General features: G+C 37.3%; 3 protein-coding genes across 11 annotated transcripts in view; 1 reads left to right on the forward strand and 2 right to left on the reverse strand.

Moving 5' to 3' along the window:
• The window catches only part of exd3 (exonuclease 3'-5' domain containing 3), a 52,665-nt gene extending 50,227 nt beyond the window's left edge, over positions 1-2,438 (reverse strand). The window contains exon 1 of the mRNA XM_034896701.1: positions 2,348-2,438. Within this exon, the coding sequence (XP_034752592.1) occupies positions 2,348-2,350 (3 nt within the window). The 5' untranslated portion in view covers positions 2,351-2,438. The remainder of the gene's footprint in view (positions 1-2,347) is intronic.
• Positions 1-5,717, reverse strand: part of LOC117959516 (BPTI/Kunitz domain-containing protein-like) — an 11,971-nt gene extending 6,254 nt beyond the window's left edge. For 3 of the 9 annotated variants that reach the window (XM_034896710.1, XM_034896708.1, XM_034896707.1), the window contains exons 1-4: positions 5,570-5,665; positions 4,993-5,067; positions 4,607-4,777; positions 3,996-4,169 (exon numbers count right to left, since the gene is read on the reverse strand). In XM_034896710.1, coding sequence (XP_034752601.1) covers positions 3,996-4,169; positions 4,607-4,777; positions 4,993-5,067; positions 5,570-5,653 — 504 coding nt within the window. In that variant the 5' untranslated portion in view covers positions 5,654-5,665. Of the gene's footprint in view, positions 1-2,074; positions 2,077-3,995; positions 4,170-4,606; positions 4,778-4,992; positions 5,073-5,569 lie in introns of all 9 variants that reach the window. The other 6 variants (XM_034896711.1, XM_034896712.1, XM_034896709.1 and 3 more) reach the window with 6 other exon arrangements.
• A 3,552-nt stretch (positions 5,718-9,269) lies between these two features.
• On the forward strand, positions 9,270-10,905 carry LOC117959522 (protein AMBP-like). Its single transcript, XM_034896723.1, has 3 exons — positions 9,270-9,479; positions 10,398-10,506; positions 10,710-10,905. Exons 1-3 carry the CDS (start codon positions 9,396-9,398, stop codon positions 10,886-10,888), a joined length of 372 nt encoding a protein of 123 aa, XP_034752614.1. The 5' UTR covers positions 9,270-9,395; the 3' UTR covers positions 10,889-10,905.
• Positions 10,906-11,727: the final 822 nt, after the last annotated feature.

The following is an 11,727-nucleotide window of genomic DNA, read 5'->3' on the forward strand; positions in this document are numbered from 1 at the left end:
TGGCTGCTTAGAAATTAAGTGTTAACGAGCAGTTGGACAGGTGTACCTAATAAAGTGGCCGGTGAGTGTATATATAATTTTTTTGAACTTGAGACTCCCTTTCACACTAAACAGTCAATGTTAGTGCTATCCTTCGTGATCAACTCAGTGTCACTACCTTTCACGACTCTATTTTTAGAGACGTTAATTTTCGTCTCTGACTCTTCTTCACACTAATTAAGCCAATATAGTGCTGCCATTCATGTCTTTCGACACTACACATTCACAGTTTTTCTTTAAAGTGCTACCCCTTGAGTCTGACTTTCTCTGACTTTCAGTATATTACACAACAAAATTACTCACCATATGGTACGTTCCTACAATCCAACCTCTATGTCTTGATGTCAAGATTAATCAAAATACCTTTCTAAATTGTCAACCAGAACCAAGGACCTCACACATTCAATTTAGCTTTCTCCAATATAGCAGATTTGATATAAACAGGTTCTGCTTACCTTTTAGGTGGGCGCCCTTGGCGAATGATCATGGTGTCTGGTTCTGGTTGTTTTGTCCAATAGAACCTCTTCCTCCTGGCTGGCTCGCCAAAAGTGTTGGGCTGACTTTCTGCCCTTCTAGATTCTTTCAGGAAGAAGGGTTCAAGTCCGTAGGTTGGATAAAAAAACGTTTATTGCAATAGAATATATATTCCAGAGACAAGGTTACAGAGAATATGCATCCATAGCTCTCCCTAAGTTTGTCTGACTCTTTTTCCCTTTCTGCTTGATCTTAGGTGCACAGGGGGGTTCAGGTGCTACCACGTGACATGTTTGTGCGCTGTGTTTTGTCTTCAGAAGGTTAGTAGCAGCAGCTACTAAGAGCAGAACTCTCTAGCAGAGCTTGGCCTGCAAAATAGATAACAGGTCTCAGACTGCTACTGGTGAGAATCTTCACCTAAATACAGGACGTGTCCCTAACCACCCTTGGCCCTTCTTTTCAGAATTAAACTCACTCAGCAGAGCTATGGTTGGACACATTATACCAAAACAACTTATTATAAGGTCACAGTAAACTTTATGAACTATCACACTGAAACCAAGCAGACTATGTGTAATGCTTTTGCTCTTTAGCTCAAAATATAATGAATTTAACACACATGATTAATATAATGCACTACGTGAATATAATGTTTATGGGCACACATGATGTGAATACATTTTATTCCAACAGTAGGCCAAGACACGATTACATACAGCTTGTTATCTAATGCATTTGTCCACAATTATGTTGGGCAACAACTTTGCCGTGTCTTGAATGATTCAGGGTGCAAAATTAACTGTTTTGTCGCCCAGCCAAACAACTAGTCAACGTTTAAATTGTACAACCCACTAGGGGTGCACAATTCAGAAAATGTCACGATTCAATATAGATTTTTAGGCTCAAGATTCGATTCAAAATCGATACTCAAATGTAAATCAATTTTCTTGCACATCACTACTAGCCATTCAATAGATTACCATTTTTTTTTGCTGTTAAAATTAAGTAAATTGACCTGCATATTTTATTAGCATTTGGCTGGTGGATGGAATTTTGTACCCTGGATGTCATGTCACTGGATCAAAAACTAAACTAAACTGGAAATCAAACTAAAAGAAAGTGAAAAAAATGTCATTCAACAGCAGTTAAAAACACCAACATAAAGGAAAGCTGTTTAGCATATACGATAATGTACCAGTTATGCTGCTGTGCTGATATTTCATACACTCACTCACGTGCACACACACACACACACACACACACACACACACACACACACACACACACACACACACACACACACACACACACACACACACACACTTGTTTTTTGGGCTTGAGTCTGACTGTATCTCCCCGTCTGTCTGCCGGCTTTAGAGGCCGATTTTAGCATGCAACAGTGTCCAGGCAACAGAACGTTTTTCAGGAGACAGAGGAAGAGAAGAGAGCACCTATTTTAATCGTTTATCCCCGCCTAGTGGTAATTAAAAAGATTACACTTCCTCGGTGCTTGACTTCACACTTTCTGTTAGCAAACATTAGCTTCAAACACTCAGTTTACTTCTGATAACATCCATGCGTGTTCATTTATTTGCTCTTGTGTTACTGAAGCAAGAGATAATATATGCCAAAACAGATTGTAGTTTTGCCAAGGACGTTGTAACGTTACACTGACTTAGCTACGTTAGGCTAACGTTAGCTCAAACAACAATGCTAGTAGCGCTAGTCGTATTGCTCTCCAATACACATTCGACATTATTTTTTTGTTGAGTGTTGACAAGCGATGCAAATACATAGTTAACCAATGTAACGTTACCGATGCTAATGGTCTCGCCATGTGCTAATTTATTTTCTTACAGTTAGCAGGTAAACAAACGTTAACGCTAACGTTACCTTGCATCAGTTGAGTTAATGTAGGGCAGTGGACCAGTTTAGTTTATTTTCTATAATCGCCCTGGGTTTAACGTTCCAGGCAGCCCTTGCCCTCATAGACATATACATTTATATAAAATCTTGATATGTCTATGCTTGCCCTCACACTGTACACAAATCCTGATGTATTAGCCATGAGTCACAGACTGACCCCTGAAACCACAGCTACCGTTTTTATATGCATACACTGTCAGATACCTTATTGATAGAGTGTATCAGTAGTGATAAACACACTGTAGGTGAAGCTGCCTGTAGTGCTACACTTAGGGAAAAATGAACCTGCTGTCAATTCTTGAGCCACGAATACTTGGTTTTCAGTGAAGGCTGTCATGCAGGCCCAAAGTGCACTACCGCCATCATCTGTTCAAGGAACGCGGAGCAGACACCTTTTTTTAAGAACACACAATTACTTACTTTATACTAGATTTAATAACGAGCCATACTCTGTAACTTTATGTGGATTTAACATAGACACTTTTTTACCCACCGTACACCATGGTCTACCCATCATGTCAATGTTAATGCAATAACTTCAAGGAGAAATTACTGTGTTCTTTTGCTACAGCGTATTTCATGTGAAAACCACCTGTTCTACCATCAGAGTTATAGTCAACACCCCAAATAGTTAGCAGATAAGTTAGGGTTATGGCTGTTAAGTTAAAATAATAATACATTACTCAATTCATTTAACCTTCTCAAGCTCCCTTCCTCCATATTATGATTTTATTGTGTGAAATTTCAGAGTGCTCCACTGGGTATTATTAATTATATATCCTATAAATAATAAGCATACAAAAACAGAGTTGTGAGATAGTAGTTTTATTGGTAATCTGTTACCGTTACTGTTTACATTTTAAATGAATGCTGACAGAGTATCTGTAAGGTAAATTCAGATGAGCACCATTGTTTCTTCATCTCACCCAGTTTTCCTTCAGGAAACATGTTGTCCTGGACTGAATTTCAGTTTGTATGCCTAAAAAATAAACTTCACAGTCCAAACACTTCAGCATTGGGAGCTATTTCTTCTGTAAAAGAGAAAAAATATATTAAGTCAATTTAGCATATCTGGGTGTGCATTTGCATGAACAGATATGTATGTACTGTACAGTTGACACCAGAATCTAAATCACAGTTGTGTTACAGAGATCATGTTTAGTTGAATTATAATCAGCATCGTTTGTCGTTTGAGGTCAAAACTTTGATATGTGAGTTTTAAAAGCAACATGGGACACCTATAATGGCCAAAGAGGCTTACCAGAACTGCATCAGTGAAAAAAAGATAAATTATTAACCATTAAGAACAACAGTGTTCTTGATGGTTACATTTTTGATAAAAAAGCGTAATTATATACTGTATGTATCAGATATGTTTGACTATAAATATTAAAGCTGCACAGTACTTTTTATTGTTTACTTGAATACAATGAAAACATATCATGTGCCTCATTTCTGGGGACCTCTTTACAAACTGGAGAATAAAAGAATAAAAAATTGCACTGTGCTGCATTCACAAGTGTGAAACATGTTGCGTTTTATATTTCATTCCTCACATTCAGTGTGACATCTCTGCAAACACTCTTTCTCAGTTTCAAAGTTGTTATGGTTGCCCCCACACCCTCCATAGGTGAAAAGCTGGCAGCTCGTTGAGGAGGAGTTGTAGAAGTAACGTGGGAAAATCCCGTCACACGACGGGCCGTCCGTTGGTGGTACTTGTTTACACACCTCTACAAGAAGAAGTACAGGAAGAAGCACAGATAGACAACCAATAGTTAGTTCATGACTCTAAACTACATCAAATGTTGTGTATGGTTTGTACTTTTAGTTTGTGTGACCAATATTAGAACCAGGATCTCTTTTCCATTCAGTACACATTCATTATCTGCATTGCACAATTAGTGCGCCATGTTAATCAATTGAGTACATGTAAGTTGATCTCTACTCGGTTGCTATGAGGTGCATTAAAGTCCTTGTTTATATAAGTGTCTATGGCTAAACATCTTTAAGCTGCACAGTACTTTTTTGTTAATCTTAATATAATAAAAAATATATATGATCATGTGCATCATTTCTGGGCACCTCGTTACAAAATAGGAGAGAAAAGAATTTAAAAAAGCAAAAATAACTGTGTTAAACATGTTGTATTTTTTATTGCACTCCTCACCTTCAGTGTGACATCTCTGCATACACTCTTTCTCAGTTTGAAAGTTGTTTTGGTTGCCCCCACACCCTCCATAGGTGAAAAGCTGGCAGCTCGTTGAGGAGGAGTTGAAGAAGTAACGTGGAATTTGTCCCCTACATGGGCCGTCTGTTTCTGGTGTTTTTTTACAGACCTCTACAAGTAGAGAGAGAAACAGGAAGAAGCACAGAGAGAAAACCATTAGTCAGAACTTGACTCTCAAAACACGTCACATGTAGTTGTATGGTTTGTACCTTTAGTTCCTGTGATTAACTTCAGAACCAGAAGCATCCTTCATTCAGCATTTATTCATTATCAGCACTGCTCAATAACCGTCCCACGTTAATCAAGTGAGTAAGTTGATCTCATACCTGTAGCATTGAACAAAGGAGTGTTGAGCAGAGATGGATCCTCCACGTCTGCAGGAGCAACAGAGGGCTCCACCTGTATCACAGCCACAGACAGACACGGTCAGAGACACATGACATGTAAATCCTCCTCTAGAAATGTTTCACATTACATTCTTTCAAACTTGATTCAAGATGTCTTATGCACTTTTTTTCTAACATCGCATATTCTGCAATGTCTTATTTAAGCATTTCACTGAAACTAGCATAACAAAAAGTGAGACATACTTATCCAATATACACAAATTTAAATGTCTACAGCATTAAATTAAAAAAATATTATACTGTCTTGTGTTCCTTCTTTACCGGCTCTACTGGTTTACTATTTATTGTTATTACACAGATCAGTTTCAGTATTGAAACAGATATAAGCATTGAAATAATAAACCTTTCATTCACTGTTGCTATGAAGAACCAGTAGGACAGCAGAACAAGAGACAGAGAATAAAGGAATGTCATAATCTACAAAAAGTGCAAGAATGGCCATAATGAAAGAAGAGATAATCCTTTATTAAAAAAACAGTTGCAGAGCTTAGCCACTCACCCCATCCACAGGGACCCCCTGAAGGGTCCAGGTCCACCCCAGGAGCAGCACAGAAACCAGAACCATTGCTTTCTCCATCATACCACTCTTTCTCTCCTGCTGTGTTTGAAGTTCTGAGAGCCTGAACTGATGGACATATAGCTATCTACTTGCTTCTTATATTCCTATATCACTCCCCCAGACCAGTATTGTGACCTAAACCTATTTGTGCTGTGCTGACCCCATATCTAGTTAATCTCATGGCCAAACAAATAAATAAGTAAAACATCATCTGTGGTTGAGCAACTTGGACATTGGACTTTGGCATCACAAATCAAAGTGGTTGTTTCATTCACTGTAATCCCACACAGTGCTGCTAAATAAAAGGCAACATTTTATGGCAATCAAAGCCAGTTATTTTAATCCAACAATAAAGTATTGTGTACTGAACAAGTACTGTTTTAATTTCATGTGGAAAAAATGTTTCACATTTATGTGAAATTAAACTTCAACTAAAATACATTAGATTTTAATGAACGAAAAAAAGATATGTTTGTGTGTATGTATAGATATTAATGGGATCATGTGTGTCTCTTGAAAAAACTAACATTGTACAGTTCAAAATACAAATCAAATAAAGGGAGATGGATGGTTTAATATGCCATCTAAATGGTAAAACTCTGTTCAGTCACAGGACAGATGAATGTCAAAAGTCAGGAAAACTGTCTCGCTCACAATTTTGAGAGTGTATTAGGAAGTTTAACTTTAGTAGGCTACAAGCATTGGATGATTTTCACATATTGATCCAGGGAAACATAAATTGAACATTTAACCCATGAAAAAAGAATTCTAACAACAGTGAACCAAAAAAAGGTTTTGAGTTAGAGTTTGTGTTATTGTAAAATTCTAAAAATTCTTTAATTCAAATGTATATTGATTTCAGATATTGTTCTTCTTGATTACTGGTCGGCTCTGAAAAAAACTTTCAGTCCACCCCTATGTGCAATAAAAGATTAGTTGGTGGCTGTAATCATTCCTCCTTTCCATACTAGGTTCACTGGTGATGTTTTGTCCCAGCAACATACATGCGATTAGCAGGATGTACCTGTACGCTGCAACTCAGCAAGAAAACACTGTCGGCAGAAACACAAACAGGGAGAAAACCTGACTTTGAAAATACTTACATGACTCATAAAGCGTCCACTCAACATTAGAATGTATTTTTACACAGAATCAGGACAGTGAATTTTGTCCTTCATCTTTTACAGTGGAGTCATGACATAGCCTGTATAGCAAGAAGGAATTATTACATCCATCAATAACTCTCAACATATTGGCAGATGAGTGCTCTATCAAGACAAACTTAGAAAAAGTGAATAATATGTGCATGGTAACGTTTTCAAAAGGCATGCTGTTTTATTACTTTAAAAAAAACTTAAATTGTAACATTTGACCATTACTAACTGAAAATGAGGCTTGAATCTTGTACATTTTAAGTTCATTAGTTGTAATTTGGTTAAAGGTACAAAATGTTGTACAAAACATTTCTGCATTAAAAACTTTAAAAACGACTACACCAATGTTACATATTTTATTGAGTTGTGTACTTACACTATCCCAAATGTTTAAAAAATGTTCAAACCCAGAAAAATCTCTCATTTTATTTTTTACACGAGACGTTTTGTTAAATCTCCTGTCAATGGGGTCATATAAACTTTGAGCCCTCTAGTTACTCTAACTTTAGTCAAAACCACAGGTCAAAACACGGGAACCCAGGTGATACGTTCAAGAGTAAATGTCAATCATACATGTCACAGAAAGAGTTAAGCTCAGTAACCATAATGCTGTTTTTTTTCCTGCCACATGGCATAATTTTGTTGTTGATTACATGCCACCTTGCAACACAGTTATACAGCAAAGACCTAATTTATTTATTTTGATTGATTTCAATACAGCAAACCCCTTTCGCCCGGTGACATTGACATATGTAATATACTGTGATAGCATGGGTCTAGCAGTTGGCTAATGTTAGCTTGCTTGCTCACTAGCTTGCCAACTGGTCAGCTAGCTACCAATACAAATCAAATCAAGGAAAACGTTATCATGTTGGGGAAACTGCAGCTATTTTATTAGAATAACATGAATAAACATTACTAAACATTACACGAATAAACTTAATCTAATTGGCGACGGTATTTACAATGTAAACTACAACTCGCAACTCGTTCCACAACGCCATTAAAAGTCTATGATTACCATCCATTGTTTTGATTGAGAGACCTCTAGCGGCATAAAATGACATGTAGTACTTTTAAGTTCATCAGTGTTTGAGTGGTTTTAAATTTGAAATAACTACTCACTGTGTTTTTGTTACAGATTACTCTTTCACATCATGACAGTTATTCATCTCAGGCTGAGATGAATAACACATAGGCTTACTGTGAGTCACCTGTTATGTGTGGGCTGTGACTTATAATGTGTGTTCTGCGCTGCCCCCATATGTATACTCCTACGGCAAAGTAAAACACAAAATGAGCAAAGTTCAGCTCGTTGCCACATCAACAAATAAATACATGTCATGATGTAAAGGGTTCATCTGTTCATGTTTTGTTAATTATTGTGTCTTATATAAACATTTACAGTGAAAAAGTACTTATTGGTACAATGGAGTAACAATTGTAGAAAAAATATATAATAGTTCAAGTGTTTTTGTGAATCCTGGTTACTTACAGGGTACAGTATGGAAAACAAAACTGTAACAAATCCATTTTACTAATATTTTTTATTACAAATGAAATTGCATGTATTTTGAAAATGTCATCATGCACATATCAGTCCATTAGCAGCAGTGACTTTAAGAATCTGAAAAAGGTTGTTAAAAATGCAAATAAACAAAAAATGTATAATTAAAATACAAAATACATTACAAAATTCCACATCTATGACTCAAAGATAAATAATGTTCAAAAATGGGCAAAATGATAGGTGAGGTGTGAAACAATTCTACATTAATGTAAAAAAAGTACTGCTGAGTGAACTTAAAGGCTCCAGGATTAACAAATCCTGGCTGTTAGCCTGGTCAGGAGCAGGCTAGCTGTACAGACTAAATCTCCAAGGTTACTTAACTGCCTCTGCTTTTGTGAAACCGAGTCAAGGCTAGATTGAGCCAGGATAACTGGGAAAACCCTCATCTTGGTTTTGTGAAACAGCCCTCAGGTAGAACTTCGACTTCGACTTCTCTTTGTCCAGTGTCCTTCTCTCTGCCACCGTCACCAGTGAGTCCAGCTTCATGCCGACCACAGAGCCGGCCCGCCTGATCAGTTTATCCAGCCTGGCACTGCTCTGTTGTTAAAGGTTTTTCATGGAGCCATTTGTTGTCGTTTGTTGCCGTGTTAACTGAGTGAGATACAGAGTATTCTAGTTTTACATGCAAGTCATTCACTAATGGATAGAGACGTTTTAGATAGCTTTACATTTACTTCACACAAACTTGGGATCTCTTTAAAAAAGCTTTTTAATTACTGTACCATTATGCTTTACATTTAGGGGTAGGCTCCTGTTCAAGGTTACAGTATAGAAAACACATTTCTTTAAGTCTGAAGTCAGATGTCTAATTTGTCTGGTGCCGGGTGTCAGATAACATACTGTTTAAATAAAAGTGTTTTGCTTTACTCGTTGGCTGTGGGAGTAAATATATATGGGGGCAGCACAGCACATGAGTCACTTAAATCATTGCACTGGGCTGGGGAGCAGTAGAACAATATAAAAAGCAAGTAGATAGCTACATGTCCATCAATTCAGTCTTTCAGAACTTCAGACACAGCAGGACAGAAAGAGTGTTAAGATGGAGAAAGCAATGATTCTGGTTTCTGTGCTGCTCCTGGGGTGGACATGGACCCTTCTGGGGGTCCCTGTGGATGGGGATCATGTAAGTGGTTGAGATTTGCAGCTGTTTTTGTAAATTAGTTTATATTTCTTTCTTTTATTGTCTATAGTAAAGCTGCCATAATGGTTAATTATCAGATAATTAACAGGTTTATCAGATTTAAAATGAACAGGGAAAGTAGAATTTCCCTTTTATTTAATGCTGCAGACATTTTAAAAAGAAAGGTTTTGGATATGAATGTCTCAGTTGTAAAGAATGTGATGGAGCGTAAGTGTAATAAGACATTACAGAATGTTTTTTTATATGGTCAACTAAATTGGAAAAAAAGTGTTTAAGCTAATCTTGAAACACGTTCAGGAGAATGCAGCATGTGATATTAGAAATTTCATGTATCACTGACCACAGCGATTTAAAAAAAGCATCATCTATTTTTTAAAGCCATTCTTGTGATGGTTTGGTGTTTATGTCTGTTTTCCTGTGTTTATGTTTTAGCCTGGTTCTGTCCTGTCTTGCTTTTTTTAGGTATTATTGGTCTTGTCTTGTACATGTTCTGCTTCCTGTTTTATTTTGAAGTCTGGTCTCTGTCTTGTCTTGTATTTAGTTCTGCTTCCTGTGTTTTTCCGATGTGTTTTCCGCCTGTTTCCCAGCCCTCTTGTCTCCTGCCTCTTGTTACCTTGTTACCCACTGTATTTAGTCTTTGTGCTTTCTTTGTCCTGTGTCAGATCATTTTTTCTTTTTACTTATCCAATATATATATATATATATTTTGTCTCACTTTTTGCAATGCTCGTTTTAGTGAAATGCTTTAATAAGACATTGCAGAATATGTGACGTTGTCAAACAATTTAGAGAAAGTGTTTAATAATCTGAAACAAGTGAAAGAATGTTATGTGGAACATTTTACAAGAGGATTTACATGTCATGTTTCTCTGACCGTGTCTGTCTATGGCTGTGATACAGGTGGAGCCCTCTGTGGCTCCTGCAGACGTGGAGGATCTTACTGTTAATGCAACTCTGCTCAATACCACTCTGCTGAATCTGCGCACTACATTTCTTTTTAATGCTACAGGTACGAGATCAACTTACTCAGTTGATTAACATGGTACGGTTATTGAGCAGGGCTGATGATGAATATGTGCTGAATGAAAGAGAGATCTTGGTTCTGATGTTGATCACAGGAACTAAAATAGCATACCATTGAGTACTGTGCAAGTGACGTCATTTAGAGTCCTCTCTGTGTTACTTGCGTTGTCTCTCTCTTTCTTTTTGTAGAGGTTTGTGAACAAGCACCAGAAACAGGTCCATGTGTGACGGCCTTTCCACGTTACTTCTACAACTCCTCCTCAATGAGCTGCCAGCTTTTCACCTATGGAGGGTGTCGGGGCAACCACAACAACTTTGAAACTGAGAAAGAGTGTATGCAGAGATGTCCCACTAAAGGTGAGGAGTGAAATACAAAAACATGTTTAACACATCTTGGGAAACCAGAATATGAACATCTCGAATGTCTGAGCTCCTTTTATAACTGACATGTGCTGCTGATTATTTAACTGCATGGTCCATCTTTATAACACAACTGTGTCGTAGTTTGGGCTGTTTAACTTAATTTACAGTTCTGAACAGAACAGTATGTGTCCATGCAAATTAACACTAAATCCCCACCCAGTATGATCAAAGAGTTAAATGTAAGAATGCCTTTAACAGAAAACAGCTTATAAAGATGTTAGGACTGATGAAGTTCTCTTTTTGGAAGTGCAGACTGAGGAAGAAGAAACATCACCACTCATCTGAACCTTTCATGCAAAGATACAACATGAACCATGATTAACCAATGATTAACCAATTAAAGAAACATTTTGATTGCTGTTGAAGAAGAGAAAGAAAGAGCTCCATGAAGCAGTTAAAAGATCTGCGACTCTGCAGAGCTGGATTAAAACTGTCAGCCGGCCAGCTGTGAGAGAAGCATTTGATAATGTCAAACAACCATCCTACATTATTCATTTAATGTGAAGTAGGTCTATTTTATCAGAGGCATTGTAAACCCACAAACTGTAATTACCAACAGTCACCTGAACAGTTCACATCTCCTGCAAAACTCATTTCATGCAACACAACTTTTCAACCAACGTCTCAAAACAGGCTCAGATAACACATACTGTCACTCAGAACACAATGAGAGTAAAAAGACAAGGAAAAAACAGCAATACAGAAATTGTTGCCTTTTTTTCCAGATTAGAGCAGTAGCCCCTCCAAATGTCTGTGCACGTCCCTGCTTCCAGTTATCATTGCT

Source organism: Etheostoma cragini, chromosome 16 (assembly GCF_013103735.1).
Source record: "Etheostoma cragini isolate CJK2018 chromosome 16, CSU_Ecrag_1.0, whole genome shotgun sequence".
Lineage (NCBI taxonomy): Eukaryota > Metazoa > Chordata > Actinopteri > Perciformes > Percidae > Etheostoma > Etheostoma cragini.